We start from the raw sequence: 22023 nt of genomic DNA, 5'->3' as shown, positions 1-22023 counted from the left end.
TGGTCAGTTCGGGTATCCCAAGTTAGCACAAAACAATGTTATTTTAGGCTATTGTTTCTTCACCAAACAGTATTTTGGTGTCCAAAATAAAGTAATTGAGAAAGTATTCAGGAATGTAAGAGACATTTTAAGGTCTAAAAATATTAGTCTTGGGGAAAGGTACTTGCTTTGTATCTGGGCATATGCAAGAACTTTATATAAACTAGGTCTAATTTTTTAAAGCGTGTCATAACCAAAGCCATTCATATTTAAGTTGTTAACTCTCAATGACTCGAATATCATAGATAACTAGTTATGGTGTTCTCAGGGTGTGCTGGGTGGCCGAATGCTATAATCTAGCTGTGTAAACTTACAAGTTTTAAAGAACCTTGCACTCCAGTGCTACAGAATTTATATTGATACCCATTGGGTATCAAGAGAATTTATAGATGGATAGTGAAATCATTAACTTCAGGAAGGGACTGGGACACTACACTCTAAATTTTTTTTGTCTTTCTCCCCCTAACTACATTGAATTATCAGAAAGTTTTGGGTCAAATCTTTTTGATGCCAACACAGTTACTGATTTGGCAGTGAGTTATCTGAGGCATGATCACTGCTAAAAAAAAACACAAAATCTTAGAAAGAAACTAAGGTCTATGACTTTGGAATTTATTTTCTATAAACATGCAAGCTTCTATATTCCTAACACTGGAGCAATTTAATCAGAAGGAGAGGTTTATAACTTAATTTTTTTTCTCTTCCAATGATTATTCATACAGTTAAGATTAACTGGACTGAACTGTTGGAATTAATGATTTCCTACCTTCTGTTCACCTCTTCTTCATGGCTCCTCATACATATCCTTAAATGCAAAGTACCCTATTATTCCCATTTGAGTCAGAAAATATTTTAAATGGTTAGTATGACTCTCTTTTTGGGATTTCAGAAATTCAAGACTCCATGGAGGAAATTTTTTACATCTATGCCAGTCTATGCAATAATTGTTGCGAACTTCTGCAGAAGCTGGACTTTTTATTTACTGCTTATTAGTCAGCCAGCGTATTTTGAGGAAGTCTTTGGATTTGAAATCAGCAAGGTATGTAAAAATTATCATTATTTAAATAGTGGAAGTTTCATTTGTTAAGTGAATATTAATTTCCTTTGCTAAGATTTTCTCTTATAAAGTTCATGTCATTCATTTATTCTTTTGTTTATTTATTCAACAAATAAATGCCAGCAAACAGATGCTAGGTGAGGTGTTGTGAGTATCTACTATATTCCAGTGCCTGCCAGAAGCTGCTCTCTGGTGCTGCGGATACAGACAAAACAGACCTAGTCTCTGTCCTCATGGAGCAGAGTGGGCAGCAATATGGCATTCTTCTTTAAATAAATACTCTACTTTAAGTATATGAGGTCAGTAACAACATAACAGTGTAGGAAAATGTTTTATTTTCAAATGAAGTTGTATTTATATGATGACCAATCCAACTCTTCTTCAATGATCTCAAAAATCTGTCCAGCTAAAGGATCTGAGAATAGCAAAACCTATACAGAAAATTCTTATATTTTGTTCATTGAGTTTATTCATTTAACAAGCATTTGTTGAACACAATATGCTCAGTTTTGTGTTAGATTCAGAAATTACAAACATGGTTCCTGTCCTCAAAGTGTTCAGTTTGATGATGTAGACAAAAAATGTTACCAATTACAAAATAGCATGCTAAGTGCCACAGACATTTGTTCTTGGCTATGGAAACATAATCATTTTGGAATTTTTCTATAAGGATAAAATGAACTTAAAATTCTACCTAATATTTACATAGGAGTTTGGAATTTGCAAGGTCTTCTCAGCTCTGCTAACAATGTTTAGTTGATCAGCTGGATAACTATCCTCAATTCCAGTGAACTAATGGGGAAATAGAAACTAGGAAAGGTATTTAAATTACCCAAGGCCATGCTGGTGATAAATAATAGAATCAAGTTTGGGCCCAAGTCCTTTTATTTCTGATTCAATTCTCTTTTCTGTGCCATTCAAATTCAGGCAAACCATAAATTCATTCAAACATTTAGCAAACATTTGTTGAATGCCATCTATGTACTGGATCCTTAGCTGAGCCCTGAAAACACGTCTCTGTGCTGGCAGTGGTCTTGCCATTTCTCTTCATGTCATTACATAAGTCCACCTGGGCTTGCTACTCACAACATGTCTCTATTTGAAAGGCTGTCTGAGGCCTGGGACTGGAGAAAACCTGAGGTTAAGAGTAGCTATTCTAAGAGCTCTTTTGTAATCTGTTTCTAAGGAAACTGTTTCCTCCATCCCTGAGAAGAATGGCTGCTTCAGATAGGGCTCTTCTCTCTGGAGCTGATCAAACATTGCCGAGTAGCCTTTGGGAGCACTGGGAGGTGTTAGGCTTCTCAACAAAGACTGCTGCAGGTGCAAGTCCGTTTTCATAATCTAGGACGAATATGACACTGAGAGGCTATTAATAAAGTCAAGCCTCATGGGGAAGGTGAAGGAGCCCACTGATATTAACATAGCTGGGTGGTCACTTTGGTCCTGTAGTTCCAGTTAATTGAAAATCCTTGAGTAAAAGCAATGCCATTTTCCAAAAACTAAATGTAATAACCAGATGGGTTAATTTTATTCACTTGTTCTATTTTTAACTATAATTGTGGCTAAATTCTGTACACACAGATCAGTTTGAATATTTTAACTAGACTTGTTTAAGGAAAGCCTCTCCCTTATCTGAGAAATGTCTAGAGGAGGTCTTGAGCTTTGGGTCCAAGCTCCACAACAAATTATCAGTGCATAACTTTGAGCTAGTTTCTGAATAATTTTCAGCCTCGGTTTTCTTTTCTATAGAATAATGGTATTAATACTCTCTTCCAGCATTTAACAAAATTTAAATGAGACAAACTATTTACACAGAGGCTAGTTCTCCCCTTCCTTTTTTATAGTGAGTATCCTACAGACAAAATCACAAGTGCAATAGCTTAATCTTCCTTCTATGTATACTGGCTCAGTTAAGTCAGAAATATAGCTATATTCCTCAGCCTATGCTCATATGTAAAACTTTTCAACTCCTTGAAAATGATGTTTCAGGGAAAGACCAATGCTAAGATTAACCAGGAAACAGTTTGAGAGGTCAGGTTACAGGAGCCAGCCAAATGAGAGGATAGCTTCCTTCCCTTTCAGCCTCACGTTTGGGGGAGGAGTAGAGCAGTCTTGAGAGGCTGTTCTTTCCTCCTGGGCAGCCTGCCAGTTTCTGAACAGAATATGGATCAGCTGGAGTGAGAGGAAATCCAGATTGTGACCCAAAGTAGCAGAGGAAGATGAGGTAAAGTTTAATGACCTGGGATATCTAAGAAGAATCAATCAGTTATAGATTCAAAACATTTACTCTTAAAAAACCTTAAAATAATGAGCAAACTGCTATGCAGTTATCATAAATAATAACACTGTAAGAAGATTTGGATCATTCTGATCATGTGGCAAGTAACTACCCATCATAAGTCACCAAAAGCTAAGAAGAGAATTGAATCATTTTCCTGAAGTTCTGAAACTCTTGTGACACTGCTGAGGTCATTTATAGAATATGTTCACATATTGTCTAAGGAGTTGGAAGATTCAGTACCCCTAAAAGTCAAGTCAGCATGCTACAATATCCTAAAATTTCTGCCTCTAAAATGTTAGCTCCAGCATTTCCCAAAATGTTTTGCATATACCCTTTGCTGAGAGGGTGAATAAGTGAGAGCTTTAATTATATTCTTTGCTTATTCAAAGTGATCAAATGTATCTTTGAGAAGATAGTAAGTCAATGGTTAAAAATATTTGTCAAATTCATGTTGATGGGTTAAGCTATATTACATAGGGCTATTTAGTATGAAATTAGTAGAAAAACAAAACACTTCAGTATGATATGATCAAGTATTGATATATGTTATAGAAAATGCCTAAAATTGAAGAATTGATCTGAATTTTCTGGGTTCTTAATCTATAGAAATTAAAACCATGCCATAAAACTCATAAGGGATATATATTTAAAAGGAAAATAAAGTTTTTAGCTTTATAATGAACTTGTAAAGTGAATTTTAAAATACAGTCTCTTCAAGATTTGTTGAATGCGTTTATTTATCCTCCCCATTTGTGTGTCTAATGATGAATTTGTGCAAACAGATTTAAGAACATAAAATAAACACATAAATATGAATCACTCTGTGGTGAGATTCAGGATGATTGATTCATAAGCTCAACATTTCTGACTCCTAACAGAAAAAATAAGTATTCTCTTCTCCTAGAAGATGAAAAGGGATAAAAGTAAATTTACTCAGCTTTTTTGGTTTATTCTGTGGAAGTTATTACTTATTCTAGGAAACAGTAAGTGATAATTTGGAGGCAGTTTTTTCCTTTGCTTTTCCATAAAGAGTTAATGAGAAATTCAGAAAACCAATACCATTATAGTCACATATTTTTCTTTTCTTCTTGTTTATCATCAGGTTGGCATGCTCTCTGCTGTTCCACACTTAGTTATGACAATTATTGTGCCTATTGGAGGACAAATTGCAGATTTTCTAAGAAGCAGGCAAATTCTTTCAACTACCACAGTGAGAAAGATCATGAATTGTGGAGGTAAGTATACAAGCGCTGTTCAGAACACGTTTTTAGTTGACTAAGTTCTAACCTACATGCGTGACTAACATTCTGCTGCTCATCTTAAATTAAATAGTTGCAGTTAAATTTGTGCCTTCATTGTTCATTTAAAATCATTTTCCCTTCTTCCTTCAAAGTCATGACTCCAGTTTTAAAGAATTCCATAATAATGTATCATTTGAATATATTGTAGCTAACTTTGCCCTTCTGACCAATGAAACTTGAGGTTATTTTGGATGTTTTAATGTCACATTGAAAGCTTCAGTAATCATCTCTGTGCATAAATAATTACTTTTATCATCTGTTTTAATTTAAGACAGTGGAATTGCTGAAGTGGAATTGCTATTTCAGTACAAATGAGCATTTTTAGCACTTTTGGCTATCAGTGTGCACAAATTTCTGAAGTGTTTCCATATGTTTGCTTCTGAAGGTTTTGGCATGGAAGCCACACTTCTTTTGGTTGTCGGCTACTCTCACACAAGAGGGGTAGCCATCTCATTCTTGGTACTGGCAGTAGGATTCAGTGGATTTGCTATATCTGGTAAGATATATTTTTGCTTTGCACTTGTGACATTCTTTTATTTTGGCTTGTGGGTAGCAGATATATATTTTCTACTTTCCTCTGATATTTCAATTGTTGAGAAACTTTTCACCTCATATTTCCATTGAGAAATACAAATAATAAAACATCTAAAAATATTATTTGGATTTGTCACTACTCACTTTCCTCTGCTTACTTTTTATTTTTCTTAAAGTAGACTGAGAACATTTTCTCTCTGTAGACCGAGTATCACATATTAAGTACCAGTTGAGAAATCGTATCTCATCCCACACCCATAGTATCCCTGAGTTGTCATCAAAATATAGTTTTTAAGCACATGCTCTATACCCAGTAGCTTGTAAAGAGTTGTGGTGAGTATAGTAGAGAACAGTGTGTAGACACTTATAAGAGCTTTGAGATTCACTGGGTCAAAGTTTATGTGTGTGTTTCAGGTTTCAATGTTAACCACTTGGATATTGCTCCAAGATATGCCAGTATTTTAATGGGCATTTCGAATGGTGTGGGCACATTGTCAGGAATGGTTTGCCCTATCATCGTTGGTGCAATGACAAAGAATAAGGTAAGATGGAGCAAAGCAGATGTTCAGCTGGGGAAGAGTCTCTGTCATGCTTGGGAAAAGAGTTCATATGTCCTCTTTGGCATTCTCTTTCTGTTCCAGTTACCACAATTCTGAATAGGGAGTATAATTGAGTCTCAAAAGAAAATATCTCCGTAGGAACTCTGAGAGAGCCCTCTTCCTCAGCCAAGAAGCAATATGCTTCTCGATTCCTTTTAAATTTTACGATATCCCTGCAGGGGCAAATATACCCTTTTTGCTCCTAGCTTATTAGAAAAGGCAACTAGGAGATTTCTGAGCTTTATTTGCAAAACTCAATTGAAAATCATCTGCGGTTATCCACGGAAGGATATTAACAAGAACTATTTGTCCTTATGTGTAGTGTTTCAAAATTAAGATTTACCCAAAGGAAAGTAAACAAAAGGAGTGGGAGAAAATGATAATTAAATGAATGGAGCTGAAAAGAAAGACTGAGTTTTTATTTTTTTATTCAACAGACCATAGACATATTTGGAGTTTTATTTCAGAACTTTTAGACTTTTTAAATTTCAAATTGTGGAAAGTGTAATATTTTAGGAAGTTTGCTTCAATCAGAGTACTTGCTTTATATAATTAGAGCATGAGTTTCCCCTGAAGTTAGTATTTTTATGAAAAGATGGACAGTGGACTATTCAGTGAAGATGCTAAGCTTTTCAACTATGGGAAGGTTGTTCTCACAGTGCTACTTTTTGTCACTGCAGTCACGTGAAGAGTGGCAGTATGTCTTCCTGATTGCTGCCCTAGTTCACTATGGTGGAGTCATATTTTATGCAATATTTGCCTCGGGAGAGAAGCAACCCTGGGCCGACCCCGAGGAAACAAGTGAAGAAAAATGTGGATTTATCCATGAAGATGAGCTCGACGAAGAAACAGGGGACATAACTCAAAATTACATAAATTACGGTACCACCAAGTCCTATGGTGCCACAACACAGGCCAATGGAGGTTGGCCCAATGGGTGGGAAAAGAAAGAGGAATTTGTACAGGAAGAAGTACGAGACTCATACACCTATAAGGATCGAGATGATTATTCATAACAGAGCTACTGGCTGGATTTATTTTTAGCCTTTGTGATTAAATTAATTGTGATCGCACACACACAAAGTGTGGTGTAAACATGTAAGCATATTAACCTGACAAAGTCTTGCTGTAAAAATGAAATCAAAACCAACTCATGAAGTTACCATCAAGTGCAATCTGTAGAAGTTGTGAAATTCAATCATTTCCATTCAGGTCATCCATACTTGTGTTTGTGATTTAAAGGTTGACTGATCAAAATTGTAGAAGCACCTAGTTATTCATTGGATTCATATGAGCTAAAACTCACCACCATTTAATAAAGCACAACTGAAGCAGTTGGCACATTCCATCCTACAAAGGTTAGGAAGCCAAAGCTACTTGATCATGAAAAATGCATTTATGTATTTGTTACACTGTATTGCAGGATATCACTCAGATGTCCTGTTTGTTTTGTTTTGCTTTTTAAAGAGTGAAATTGTCATGTTGCTGCATCAGGTTTGGCAACATATATTGCGTGTAAAGCATGAAGTCGAGCTATCTCTCATTGGAGAAGTATGTTGTGAGCTAGCAACTAGCAAGGTGTGTACTGAAAACTTATTGGGATTACATAGTGTGAGATATTTTGCTGGATCCTGAAAGGAATATCTTGCAGTGTTTTATATGAAATGCTTGGGCACCAACAACTGTTTCTGTGAAAGAGACCTTGTAGAGTGAGGGGTATGCTTCATGTTCTTGCATTCATTTACCAAACAGTATAAAACATGTCACATTTCAATAAAATCTGACTTTTCATGTAGCATATCAGATAACTTTTTTGCAAAAAATATATAAATGAAATAGACTTCAGTGTATTTTTTATTACAACTTTTTACTGGTTGTAACTCGCATTAGAAAAAATGATGTACACACCTTTAAGAATCTAATAAGAAATTTACTATGGAGATATAGCCCTTAAAATGCAATATTAACAACACAGGAAATAGAAAATGGTTTAGATACCCTTCTTCTTTAATAACAAAATATATATGAAACTTGTGCCACAGACCTATATATAATATGAAAAGATAAACTTAATAGAGATATCGTAAGTAGAAAATTTTATTATTTTAAAGGCCCATTAAAATATATTTGTCTTAAATACATAGGACAATGAATTATATGAAAATTATATCTATATATCTGTATATCTTATACATATCCATGCACTGAAACATAATAAACAATCTTCACACAAAACCAAAAGTAGCATACACCTAATGTTGGGTTAGGGGACTGCAATTTCTACTTTCATAGAGTCATAGAATTTTAGATGGGGAAGAGGCATTTTGCTTGTTATTTCTTAATATAACTAAACAGGAATTGCAACATTTGTGTACCAAGCAATAAGTGCAATGCATAACATTTCCTGTCTGTATATTATCTTCATTTTGCTTATAGTAGATGTTTGGGTGGTTGAAATGACTTTTTCTTTTTAAAGAGATAACATCAGACCTCTTAATGTTCTAAAATGGCGATAATGCATTTCCCAATTCAAATTGAAACATTATTGGTGTATTTAATTGTCTCTTCTGGATATTTGATCTGTTCATTGTATCATGCTAGTGACTGGAGGCCCTGTTACTGCAAATATAAAACATAAAGTCTGTTTAAAAACGCAAACCGTTCTTGACCTTAAGAAAAATAAAATTATCTTTTGCTTTGTGTCTCAAAGTGATGTAATGTGATCATAGATTTTGTTGTGTTGAATGAAAAAGATGTGGATTATTTTGTTGTTGCAAAAAAGTAAAAGTGTTAATAAAATGCTCTATTTATCCTTTTGTAAAAAATAATACATTAATTTTGGTTTATTTTATTTAGTTGGCAGCTTTAATGTGAATTTAGCTGGCAGATACCCCACAAAAACCAAATCTATGCTTTGGAACAACTCCCTTTAGCCACTTGAGTTTTAATAAAGAATGTGGTATTCTTTAGATTGTATGGGATGTGGTTTCACAGAGTTTTAAATCAAGAATTAGGTCTCTGAGTCACACTCCGTCTTTCAGTGATAGTCTTCTCACAACTGCCGCTAAATTTAGACTAATTTAGGAAAAACCCCAAACTTGTCAGTAGCAATGTTGATTGCCCAGTAACCCTGTATTGGGCACTGCCCTAATCATTTTACAAAGAGCACCTTATGAACTCCGCAATGACTCTCCCAAGTAGGTATCTTTTAATTCTCAGCTTGTAAGTTTCCATCAAACCAGCACGCATTGTGAAAAGCTTATCAAAGCAGTAAATGTCTTTGCAGCAGAAAAGACCATCATTTAGTTCAGATTTAAGAGATGCGTAGGAAGGGAAGACTATAACTATGAAGCATTGGAATCTGAAACTGAAAGAATTTAGTGGCCAAAAGGGATTTATGAAATGATAATTTGACTCCCCTTATTTAACAAATGAAGATGCGGGGAATCAGTAAGGGGAATTGACCTGCTCAAGGGAACACAGAAAATGTTATGGATTTGGAACTATTATCATTAGGAGTGCCTTTGTTGCTTGTTTCTTTTTAAATCAGTTTTTTATTTAAGGAATTAATTAAATGGACTTAATTTATTTATTGCTTCAGCCACTGCTACCATGAACACCACTATAGCCACAGTGTGAGAGGTGGGACGTGAAGGAGAATGTGTTCTCTTCCAAGAATCCTCTGCATAAAGAAACACTAGTCAAAGACCCAGCCTAAGTATGAAAGAGTCTCATATACCGTCTCTACATAACTCAGTGACAGGAATGAAAATGACTTGAATACTACATGATTTCCAAAATGCCATAACCTGAAAGTTCACTTTTCTTGTAAGAAAATTGTTCTTATGATGTATCCAAATATTATTGCTGACCACATTCATTTCCTCTTAGCATGATCATACAAAGTCATCTTCCCCTTCTCCTCCTCCCTTTTTCTTTCTACTTTTCCTCCTTCTCATCCCAATGCTTATCCCCATCTGGTTCTTTATGTGTATCAAGTATTTTGCAATTTGAAAAATGATTTCTTGTGCATTACCCCACTTTATCGTCACATTTGCCTTATAAAATAGAAAGGCCATGTATCAGTATTGGTATTTTTTTTTCTGAATAAGGTGAGTGGGACTAAAAGAGTATAATTAGCTTCCTAAAATTTCCCCAGGCAGGGCTGGGACTAGAATACAAGTCGTCTTGCCACAGCAAGATAGAATTTTCTTTTTACTATTAAACCCCTTTATTGCTCATGATTATAAACATAGTATTTGCTTATGGGGAGAGGAAGAGGAAAGCCTCATTAGGTAAAGGATAGTATTTTAACAAAAGAAAAAGTAAGGTAAGCAATAATCCTGCTATCCAGAGATAAGCCCTGCTAACATTTCTAGAAACTTTTTCACAGAAAACTCATATATTTTGTAATCTACAAATTTGAAATCTTCCTTGATCTGTTGCAGTTTACTTTTTCCATTTATAGTATATCATGTTTTATTTTCCTATTTGAATGATAAAAATTCTATAGCCTAATAGAAATATATAGTTCACAAATATATTATCTATTTATTTAACCAATGCCTTATTTATAAACATTTTAGTTATTTCCAATCTTTAGCGACTATAAACATTGGTGGTACAAATATCCTCGTGTGTTCATTTTTGCACCCTTCTCCCTTTATCCTTCTGCTTGTGTGACTCTTTTGGGAAATGCACATATACATGGCACATGTACACGCCTTTAACCTCTACGACCATGATGGATATTCAAGTCAACATCTGTGGTTTATTATTCCTGTGTATACCTATAGAGAGTTTGACTGGCAATTGCCTTTCTTAGGGTTCATTTGCTAATTCCCTTATTCACTCAAGAAATATTTGTTAAGCACCTGTGCTGTGCGAGGCTCTGGGAATACAGTGGTGAGAAGACAAATCCAGTCCTTGACCTAGTGGAGCCTAAAGTCCAGCACTCTCCCTGAGGTGTTTGCCGTGCCCCACGCTGCCCAGTCAGGCTGTACAGACATGACGGAGAGAGGAGGCTCTTGGGCATGGGGGTTCTCTAACCTACCCAAGAAAGGAGTTTTTTAATCCAAAAAGACTCCCAAAGGGGGGCAGTCTTCAAGACGGCCCCTGTGTTGATTTTTTATTTCTTTTTTTTTTAAGTTTCAGGGGAGGAAGCTTTTCTCGCCCTCAAATATCCCCATGTTGTAGGAAGTCTTGGCGGTGGGAAGAGATCAGCATCTGTTATCTCCAGGACCTGAATTTCTGCAGAAGGGGAGATGATCTGAAATTTTAAACACCTTTCCCAGTTCTCCTTCAAGTTGCTTTCCACCTTTTGCTCCTCCCCTGGTGTTACCGTGATCTATACGTTTTCTCTTTCCATTTTTTTCCTTCATTTACATGCTGACTCTGTGAGTTTTAACCACAGTAACTTCACTAAGATGGAATTCTTTATTACAGTGACAAAAATAGCAGGATCTTTGCTTTTTTTCTCTGTCTCTCTGGGTCCTTATGCAACACCTCAGACCATAATTTTCCTTTTCTTGCTGTCTACAACACTTTTTTTGCGAAGGTTGTCTGACGCTATTCAGTCCCTTAAAATGCTCAAGCTTCTCCAAACTTTCCTCTTCAGGCAGTCAGTCAGGCACCGAAAAACCTGCATGATTTGGCTATGTTACTCTGTCTTCTGCTCAAATGCAGTAGCTTTTATTGAATGAAACTCTCAACTTTCACAGAATGAGAAAATAATAAACAATCCTTCTCCAGTTTTGTTAAGGCACTTCTGAGGATAAGTTTACGTTTTATAACTTTGGCTAATATGCATTAGGTAAAGATCCTTGTGATTTTGAGTCTGAGGAATACTTTTCTGGATGCATTAATCACTGTCAATAAATAGATACAAAAGGACATCAAGCCCATCATGTTTCCTTCTTTGTCCCATCCTCTAGAAAACACAGACACACGTTTTGCCTTAATTGTTGTTCATATCTCCTTTCCATATTTGCGTTTGTTTTCTTTTGCTGTTTGTTTAGATGTTACTTAGCATGGATTTTATTTTAAAGGAAGATGTGGAAGGAGTATCTAATAATAATAATAATAATAGGAATAATTTGTATAGGGCTTATGAAATGCCAGCCACTGTTCTCAGAGTTCATACATATCAAATCATTTAATCTTCACAATATTCTGTAGGGCAGATACTATTTTTAACTTAATTTTATAAATGAGGAAATCTAGGGATAGAGAAGTCAAGTAACTTACCCAAAATCATACAGCTAATAGTGAGTGAAGTCAGGATATGAACACAAGCATTCTGGTCCCAGATTCTAGCACTACAGTCCACAGACTCTAAATATAATTTGTAGCTGGGTTTAATAGTGAAGTCAAATTAGTATATTGTAAAATGTTTATCATAGTACTCTTCATATTAGTAGATGTTTAACAAATATAGATTCTCTTTCTCCTTTTCCCATGATGCTAAGTATATCTTCAAGCATGACTTCAGTGTCAAATTGTTCACATTGGGTCATTTTGAAAACCATCCCTACATATTTTTATTTTGACCATGACTAAATTACTCAGATTGGTTACCTAAATTATTTTTCAACTTTTATTTTGTGAATTTTATGTGACAAAAAGCAAGTACAGAACAATAGGCATATAGAATGCTGTATATGTAAAACACAAAAATATGTATTTATTAAAATGTAAAGTACTATATACTGTATAGTAAGAGTATAAAGACATGGATTGCACCTGGAGAGGACATAAGAAGTTAGTAAATTTGTCAAGCAACAAATATTTATTGAGAACCTTTTATGTGACAAGTGCTGGGAATACAGTTAGGAAAAAGACTAAATGGGCCTCTCCTTCATAGAGTTCTTAATATAGTGGGGGTGACAGATAGTAAATAAATGAACAGAAAAATCAATTACAAATTTGATAGAAATTATAAAAGAGGACCACAGAGGCACTGGGAAGTTTAAATGGGGGAACTAACCTAGTCTATGGGCTGAGGAACATTTCCTCGTGGATGTGACATACAACATGAGACCTCATAAATGAATATGAGTTAGGGTAACAGAGAGTGATAGAAGAGGGTTTCAGAAAGAGGCAACAGCATCTGTAAAGACCCCAAGGTGGGAAAGAGCTTGGTAAGCAATTATTTTAATATTTGAGCATTAACATTACCCAAATGTTAGTAAGTATAATACTTATAGAGTAAATTATCAATATGTAGAAATTTTAATCAGCTACACTTAAATCTAAAATACTAAAACATTTTTTCAAGAGCTACAATATTTGTCCATTTATTTCTTCATTCAACATCTATTGAACCATATGCTGGCCCATTACTACACTCTGGGGATACAAAAATGAATGAGACATGATCTCTGTCTTTGAGAAACTCAGAGTTTAGTGGAGAAGAAGGACATAAAAACACAGGTAGGAATAGCATGTCATCAAAGCAAAGAGAAGGAAATTTCATGTACACAGAATCTACATTTGGGTGGCAAATTCCACATATCAACAATCATATTCACAATCATTCATTACATAAGTATACCACTTTAAAGGTTTCAGAAAACTTTTGCATACAATTTGTCACAATTTGCAGGTAAGCATTTATGTATGTTTAAGTATTTAACTAACCTAATTGTCCCCCTAAACTGTAAATGCCATGGCAGGAACCATACATTTTGTTCTCTATTCCATACCCAGGGCCTGGAATTGATCACGAGCTCAAAAAATACTTACTGCATGAATGGAAGAATGAGTGGTCATATTCAATATGCATGGCAAATTCTGGAGGTAGGCAGAGTACTATTGTCCTCCCCATTAAAGGAATTCTTTTGAAAAAAAAGGGTGGTCAGAGAAAGATTGAAAACACATAGCCAAACTCTGAAAAAGGAATAGATGTTTGTCCACCATATTAGGGGAGGAAAGGCATGGAAGCAGAGGCCAAATCATTAGTAAATCATGGAAGTGTGCCAACCATTGGGTGTTTGGAGGGGCGTGGGCTGAGTGTGATGGTTGGAGTATCAAATGTTCTTAGAAGTAGATATGAGGCTGAGTAGGACTATTAGGGTAGCTGTGCAGCACATTAGATGCCAAACTAGGCTGTTCAGATTTTATCATATAATTGAAGGATTTTTAAGGGTGGAGGTGCTGAGATGATCAGATCTGTCTTATTGACTGATACATGGGAATGGAGAGAGACTGGAAGCAGGCTCTGTATGAGAGTTCCAAGGAAGACATAGAGGGGGAAGACGGTATGCCCTGGGGACTGTGGTGCTCTTCCAGATGTCAAGACAAAAGATTGGTGTATCCATTTTCTCTGGTTTGCTAAAGCTGCCAGAATGCAAAATACCAGAAATGTATTGGCTTTTACAATGGGGGTTTATTAGTTCACAAATTTACAGTTCTAAAGTCATGATAATGTCTCAATTAAAGCATCAATAGAACAATACATTCTCTGAAGAAAGGCCAATGGCATCTGGAGTTTCTCTGTCACATGGGAAGGCACATGACTGGAGTCTACTTGGCATCTCCCGAGGATAGCTTCTGGTTTCCATTGCTTTCTCCAAAACGTCTCTGGGCTTCTGTCTTAGCTTCTTTCTTTCAGCTCCTATGCATCCTTGCTTGTTTCTCCCAGTGCATTTCTGTCTAAGCATCTGGGGGTCCTCTCTTATCTTCTCTGGGGCAAACTCTGGATTTCATCTCTTAGCATCTCTCCTGTTCTGGTTTCAATGGCCACCTCCAAAATGTCCCGGACATTTTCTTTCTAAGGGTCTCTGAGCTCTCTTCTTCCTCAGCTCTCTTAAGGACTCCAGTAAACTAATTAAGACCCACCTTGAATTGGCAGGAGTCCCATCTCCATGGAAACACCCTAATCAAATGACCCCACTCACAATAGGTCTGCCCCCACAAGAGTGGATTAAAAGAACATGGTCTTTTATGGGGTACATAATAGATTCAAACCAGCATACTGTTCCTTCCATATCCACCCAATCACAATTCAAAACAGAAAGCAGAATGTGGACAATCAAAAAAAGGTTGATAAATGCATGATTCACACTTTTGGCATCTTCTATAGTGATTCAAAGGCAGAGTAACACTTGTTCCTGACCTCTACAACTCTAGACCAAAAGAACCACACACGGTATCCATCAGATGAATGTATTGTTCTTCTCTCTTTCTTCTCTTTAAAAATCCAGTCTGCAGCATTAAAGTTCTTCACAAGGTAAAGAGGAAGTGTCTCCATGTCTACTTTGTTTTCCTTCTCATATCTAGGGGCATATTTATGCCGGAGGTATCCCCAAGTTAGTCCCTTTAAAAAGTCGATGAATTCAACCCAAGGAATAATCGACTCTTTTTAATGGTAGAGTCAACTTAAGCTTATGTATATATGCATCATTCTTCTGTGCTTTTCTATTGTCAACTTCTTTCTTTCTTTTTTCTTTTCTTGACAGAGGATGATTATGTATCATGTGCCTAGAAATACAGATGGAAACTTGATAAATTACCTGAGGACTTTCCCTGTAAGAATCCCACTTGAAGATCCGTAATGATGGACTCTATGCTTGCCTGTATTAAGGATTTAACTTTAACATCCACAGAAAGTGTTGGGTGATCCAAAATACCCTTTTCACTAGGGGTTGCCTAGTTTAACGGGAAAAACAGCAGACTTGACTTCACATCATACCTCTACCTATTTATGTATAAACCACTTAAATTCTCTAAGCCTCATATTTTCATCTTCAGAATGGGCATAACAATGCATAATGCATTGAATTGCAATAAAAATTAAATGAGATGATGTGATTTGAAAATTTTGTAAATTTTTATAAAGTGCCAAACAAATATAGGGATTTAGAGTTGGAATAAGGGTAGTAGGTATTTCAGAGGCTTCTAGTTAAGGGAAATATTTAATTGGACGTAAAACACATTATACCATCAGTATACCATAGTGAGGTAGAATAGAGAAGGGTCTTTTTTCCCAATTGTTCAAATGAAATAATTAAGAATCAAGGAGATTCTTCTATCTGTCAGGTTTAGATCTAGAACCCAGGACTAGAGCTAATTCAGATGCACCACAGTACTTGTTCTTGGATGGATCTGACCTAAGTGAAATGAGTGGGGAGGTAAATGGAAAAGAGCTGCTCTCCAGGAAGGGTCAGCTCAGTGGAGAACCACTAGGGGGAGGGGAGTAGTAGCAGCCACATGTCTGCATGGAAACCCCCGATAGGGATGGGGAAAAAGGCAGCACTGAGAAGGAAGGGAATGCCCATGGAAAGCTGGTATGTCATGCTTTTCTCTGCTTACTGATAGCAAGTAACCTTTATTTCCATGTGGCCCTAATTTATTATTGCTTTATTATTTATGTTTGTGTCTGTGTTCCCCAGCAGACTTACTGAAGGGAGGGACCATATCTTACTTCTCTTCATCTTTTCCCACAGTGTCCAAAATTGTACCCCATCTTTAATAAATGCTGAATTGAGTGGAGGGGAACAGTGTCCAGCCCCAAATCAGCTCACTCACAACATCCCCCTCAGGTACTGGGAGAATGTTCCCAGCTCTCAGTATTTAACATCTTGTTCATTTACAAGTTTCTCCTTTAATGGTTTCTTCTTTATTTCTATCTTCTCTTATGGGAATAAGAATCTTGAAAAATCCTGTTACATTTGGCTTAGTGTAGGCATTGGTTTCCTAGCATTTTCTCCAAGATATGCAGGAATGTGCTCTTCTGATCCCACCACTAACAAGGCAGCAATGGGAAAAATGAACACACATTCCAGACGGTGAGGAAGACATCACAGAGATGTCACATTGCCATTCTGCTGACAAGGGGTTGATCTGACAAGACACGTTGTTGGTCCCCTCAAGGATCAAATGGCAGAAGCCCTATATAAAAGGGCAAGAAATAAAATGAGCACAGGAGACAAGGGCATAAAACAAGTGTACTTGGCTGTGTGACTGGTATCCCAAATCACTCAATAGCCCGATTTCTTCCACATGGTTGTTTGTGTCTTAGTCTATGCTTAACATCACTAAGAAAATTCAATAGATGTAGTCAATAAAATATGAACATCAGTCACTGCAGAAGATACAGCTATTGTCTGGAGTAATGTATTTATTTAAAAATCAACAACTGTATATATAGTTCAATGTGAGATCCTGTAGAGTAGTTGCAACTCTGAGAAGTTGCCTGAAAATCAGACAAAACAGAATCACTCTGGTTGTTCTGCTTCTGAGTTCTAATAAGGTCACATAACAGACAAACTTGAAGTCTACTCCTGGCTTTATATCCAGCTTCCATTTTGGGGAGTTTCCCTTGGTCTGTCATATCCATCTGAGTCACTGACTAGGTAGCTACTCTTTTGGGCCCTAGAGAGCTGATCTCCCCACCCCACCCCACAGCCTGTTGTCTGAGCTACTGCTAACTGCTTCCATCCCTTGAGACTGTTCCTGCTACTACCACACTGGCCAAGGGCATATTGCTCTACAGTGGCCACTTCTCCCACACATGACCACACTTGGTCAATGAATTACAAAGAGGAAGATGAGTTTTGAAAGGGACATGCCTTCCTTCTGGTGGAGGCTGCCTCATGCCAGGGTACATTGCTTAGCATGCAGAGTTCTGCCTGGGATTCAGCCCCACACCCCAGGGCTCCCTCGGGGCTCATGCTCAAATGTTTGGGGCTGTGCTTCAGCACTCAAACCCTTCCTTTATTTACTCACACAGAGCTGAAGACAAGCTGAAGTTTTTAACATTTCAAAGAAAGGATACAGGATTGTAGAAGATTTCAATATAGAGATTTTCAAATGGTCAATATGGAGATTATAAACTTTAAGGCCCCCAGAAACCAATCATATCAAGCAACAGGAAAAGGAATTTTTTTTGAGATGTGGTGACAGGAAAACTCATGCCCAGCCTAAAGAGGGCAGCAGCTACTCAATTCCAGAAGACGGCTGGCTGCCTTGTGGGAATGATGCCACTTTGTTCAAGAGAGTCCGAAAATCCAGATTTCTTTTTAAATGTTGGCAAACGTAATGGTAACTGAGAAACAATGTGAGCTGAACAAAATGTCTCCAGGCCACCTGGCCTTCAGGCTTGCAATTTGAAACCTCTGGGCTGGCAGTTTTAGAGGCTATATGCTTGGACCTTACCTTGGCTTTTCTACAGGATGCCCCACATTTGTTACAGGGTTGGTTTCCTGGCAAGCTCTAGGATAACTACTGCCTTGCTCTGGGCATATATTCCTGTGCCCAGCTTCTTTCCCCGCCTCACCCTTCATCTGCAGCTATGCTCAAAAACATCCACCCACCTCAGAGGCCAGTCACAGGGGATTGGAGTCCCAAGTGAGAAAGCATTTCCCTCCTCTCCAAGTTTAAGGCCTGCATTCCATTCATTCAACAAATATTGTCTCTGTGACCACACATCTGCAGATACTGTTCCAAGTGTGTGTGTGTGTGTGTGTGTGTGTGTGTGTGTGTGTGTGTGTGTGAGAGAGAGAGAGAGAGAGAGAGAGAGAGAGACGAAGTTGCTTACGTATCTCAGAGACATAATTTTAAAAAAGCAAATAAATATAATTTCAGAATGATATGTGTCAGGACAAAAATAAAAGAAGGTAGTATGATGGAGAAGGCTGGTGGGACAAGGCTGGTAGAAGCTCTTCCATAGACTGTTGTCAAGAAACCTCTCTGAGGAGAAATCTTATGTAGTGTTTCTTAGAAGCAGAGCCTGAGATGGGGATTCTTTTATATGATTTACTGAAGGTGTGCTCTCAAGAGAAGGGAAACTACGAGAAAAGGGAGGGCAGGGGAAGAAAGTTAAGCAGAGATGTGGTCTCAGTCGGAGGCTCCCTTCAGCCTGGTCTCAGCAGGAGCTCAAGAGAATGAACAGCACTGCAGAGGTGGTCCCACCTTGAGGCAAGATGGCTGGCCTTTCATATCCCCTTGTCAGTCCATCTTTGGCTTCAGGCTGCCCAGTGGTTGTGGTGGGGGGTGGGGTGAGGGGCAGTGAGAGGAGTCACAACCTCTTAGGCAGGGCATCTGAAGGCAATTCTTTGGAAAAGATGTCAGCTGTGAGCTGTTAATAACCAGTACTCCCATCCACTGGAGGATGAGTACAGCAAAGGAGGTGCACATGGAGCACCAACCACGTGCACTGAAGGGGTAATATTTGATGTGGGACCTGGAAGATAAGAAAAGCCAGTCATGCAAATGTCTGGAGAAAGAGTGTTGGTAAGTGTCCCTCCCTAGCCCGGGAATGAGCTCAGTGGGAATATGAGGTGCTCACTCAGTGGGAGTGTGTGGGAGCATGAGATGAAATGTAATTGGAGGAGTAGGTTGGTGTCTTAGTTTGCCAGTGCTGCTGTAACAAAGTACCACAGACTAGCTGGAAGAAACAACAGGAATTTATTTTCTCATGGTTTGGGAAGCTAGAAGTCCAAAGTCTAGGTGTCAGCAGACTTTCTCTGAAGTCTGCAGTGTTCTGGTGGGGGCTGGCAGGCAATCCATAGCTCAATCTCTGCCTCCCTCACATAGCTGTCTCCTTCCCTGTCTCCTTCCCTGTCTCCTCCTAGGGTGTCCAAATTTCTTCCACCTATGAGGACTCCAGCCATATTGGATTAAGGCCCAGACTGATTCAGTTTGGATTCACCTTAACTAATAATGTCTTCAAAGATCCTATTTACAAATGGGTTCACATCCACAGGATTGGGGGTTCGGACTTGAACATGTCTTTGTGGGGAATGTGAATCAATCCATAACAGAAGGTGAGAAGGACCTATGTGGATTTTTTTTTGCCTGTGATGAGAAGCCTTTATAAAGTTTTTAGAAGGGAATGACATGATCTTATTTAAATTCCAGAAAAATATCTGAGGCTCCCTTGTGGAAGAGTGATTGTAGGGGAAGCAAAATTAGAGGCAGGGAGACCAGCTAGGCTACTACAGTGTCCAGTTAACAGACAGTGGGGCTTGGTCTAGAACAGTAACTGAAGAAAAGGTGAGAAGTGGTCCAAGATGCAATATATTATGAAGGAATACTGATGGATTTGATTGCAGAGTGAGAGAAAAAGAGGAAGCAGGGATGATCACTAGAACTTTTGTTGGTGCTATTAATTAGAATAGGGTGGACAGGGAAAAGAGTAAGTTTAGAGTAGAGAAAGAAATAATTCCATTTTGTGCATGCTAAATATGAGTCACCTATTTGATATTTAAGTGCACCTGTGTTGAGGTTTGACTCCTATACCCCTCAAAACACCTGTTTCAGTCTTAATCTGCATTCCAGTGGGTGTGAACCCATTTGTAAATAGAACCTTTGAAGATGATATTATTACTTAATGCTTGGTCTCATTTGTGAATGGGATCTTTGAAGATTTTATTTTGGATGAGGCCAAAGTGAAGCAGGATGGGCCTTCATCCATATGACTGGAAGCCTCATAAACAAAGGAAATTTGGATGCAGTCTGTCAGGAGAAGTAGAAGCTCGAAGTCAGAAGCCATAGATGAAAACAATGGTCATGTGACATAAGATTGCTATCACCAGAACACTACTGGCTCTGGGAAAAAGCATGGCCTTGCCAATATTTTGATTTTGGACTTCCAGCCTCTTTCAAAGCAGTGAGACAATAAATGCTTGTTGTTTAAGCCAGGTTGCTGTGGTATTTGTCACAGCAGTCCTGGCAACTAAGACAAGCTGTTAAATAAAAAGTTGGATAAATGAGTCTAGAGCTTAACAGTGAGGTCAAGCCTAGAGAAATAAATATAAGAGTCATTTACCAATAGATATTATTTAACGTCACAAGAGATAGTGATATCAGACTGCGAATATGGAGTATACAAAAATAGGTCAAGGGTCAAGCTCTGGAGCACCCAATATTTACAGTTGCAGTAAAGGAGAAGAGCCAGTAATGAATAATAAGAAGGAAATGCATGGAAAAACAAGACACACAAGAGACCGTGGTTTTCCAAAGTGGTGATGGACCTTGTGACTGAGTAACTCTCATACTTTTTACTTCTTATTCTTGGTGTGGCAGCTGTGGAGTATGGTTGGGACTGAATCCACTCCATCTTCAGAAAGTTTCTGATCAGTGTGAACCAGTCATAACTGGTTTAGGTAATCCTGGCTTTAGTCAGTAGGGTATGGCATTATCTTGACTATAGATTTCTTTTTGAGGCTGTTATAGTCAATAGGAAGCTCAGGATTTTATTTTTCCATAGTTGAAGAAAAGCTGTAGTTCTTGTTCTTAGTTGTAAATGAGGAAGCAATTAGCCGTAACTATGGCTGACAGATAGCTATTTTATAACCATAAAGAGCACATCTAAGGATGAAGCTGGCTCTTGAAGAAGGGTGGAACAAAAGAGCTATGTTGAAATGAAAGCAGAGCCTGGACCAAACTGGACCATCACACACCATCTCTGAACTTTTCATATTTGCATAAACCAATAAATCCCTTCATTTTTCAAGCTAGAGTTGGTAGTGTTTATTTAACTTGCAATCCAAGACATTCCAACCATGGCAGAATTCAGAAGAGAAGTGTATTTCAGGAAGGAAGTGGTGACCACAGTGTCAAATACTGCTGAGAGTTATTTAAAGGAAGATAGAAATTAATGCTTGGATTTTGCAACATGGAGACTGTCGGTGACCTTGATAAATGTTTTTCTTGTGACAAAGTAGTCAAAAGGCAGCATGTATAACTCCACAAGATAAATGATATTTTTGAGGCACACCACTCTAAATCCATATTTGGAAAATAAATCTCTGAAGGAGACAGTATTCAGAGATGCAGCTCTGCCCAACACCAACAAACATTCAAATTAGTACATCAAACATTTTAGCACCTTAATTCCAACAGCTTCTCAGACACCTCCATTTCTGATTATAGTCTCTAAAAAACACTCACACAAGTAGTGACCCATTTGTGTGGTTTTCCAAGAACTAAGAAATGGTGTACCATCAAGTTAATAGTTAAGTTCCCACCACTTGTGTTATGACAAATTCTCCAGCTTCTACCAGTCCCATCAAGGTTTCAACAATCTAAGAAGGAGAATGAGCCAGAATTTAAGTGTAAATTATCATTTGTTTCCCTCTTGTCTAGTAATTTATGCAAGAAGAAAACCCTTCCCAAAGTCTCAAACCAGATGAGGCAATGGAGAGTCCATTTTGGTTTTCCATATGTTTTCTCTGGGCATTTGGTAGCTGACCTTCTTGCCAAGTCCAC

At 37.6% G+C, this 22023-nt stretch overlaps 1 protein-coding gene across 1 annotated transcript in view; it reads left to right on the top strand.

The window, feature by feature from the left end:
* SLC17A6 (solute carrier family 17 member 6) overlaps positions 1 to 8563 on the top strand; it is a 38668-nt gene extending 30105 nt beyond the window's left edge. The window contains exons 8-12 of the mRNA XM_037839070.1: positions 929 to 1078; positions 4480 to 4612; positions 5064 to 5174; positions 5627 to 5754; positions 6492 to 8563. Coding sequence (XP_037694998.1) covers positions 929 to 1078; positions 4480 to 4612; positions 5064 to 5174; positions 5627 to 5754; positions 6492 to 6827 — 858 coding nt within the window. The 3' untranslated portion in view covers positions 6828 to 8563. The remainder of the gene's footprint in view (positions 1 to 928; positions 1079 to 4479; positions 4613 to 5063; positions 5175 to 5626; positions 5755 to 6491) is intronic.
* Positions 8564 to 22023: the final 13460 nt, after the last annotated feature.

The sequence above is a fragment of the Choloepus didactylus genome, chromosome 6 (assembly GCF_015220235.1).
Source record: "Choloepus didactylus isolate mChoDid1 chromosome 6, mChoDid1.pri, whole genome shotgun sequence".
Classification (NCBI taxonomy): Eukaryota; Metazoa; Chordata; class Mammalia; order Pilosa; family Megalonychidae; genus Choloepus; species Choloepus didactylus.
Note: the sequence above shows the minus strand (reverse complement) of the source record. Positions and strands in the feature narration are given on the sequence as shown.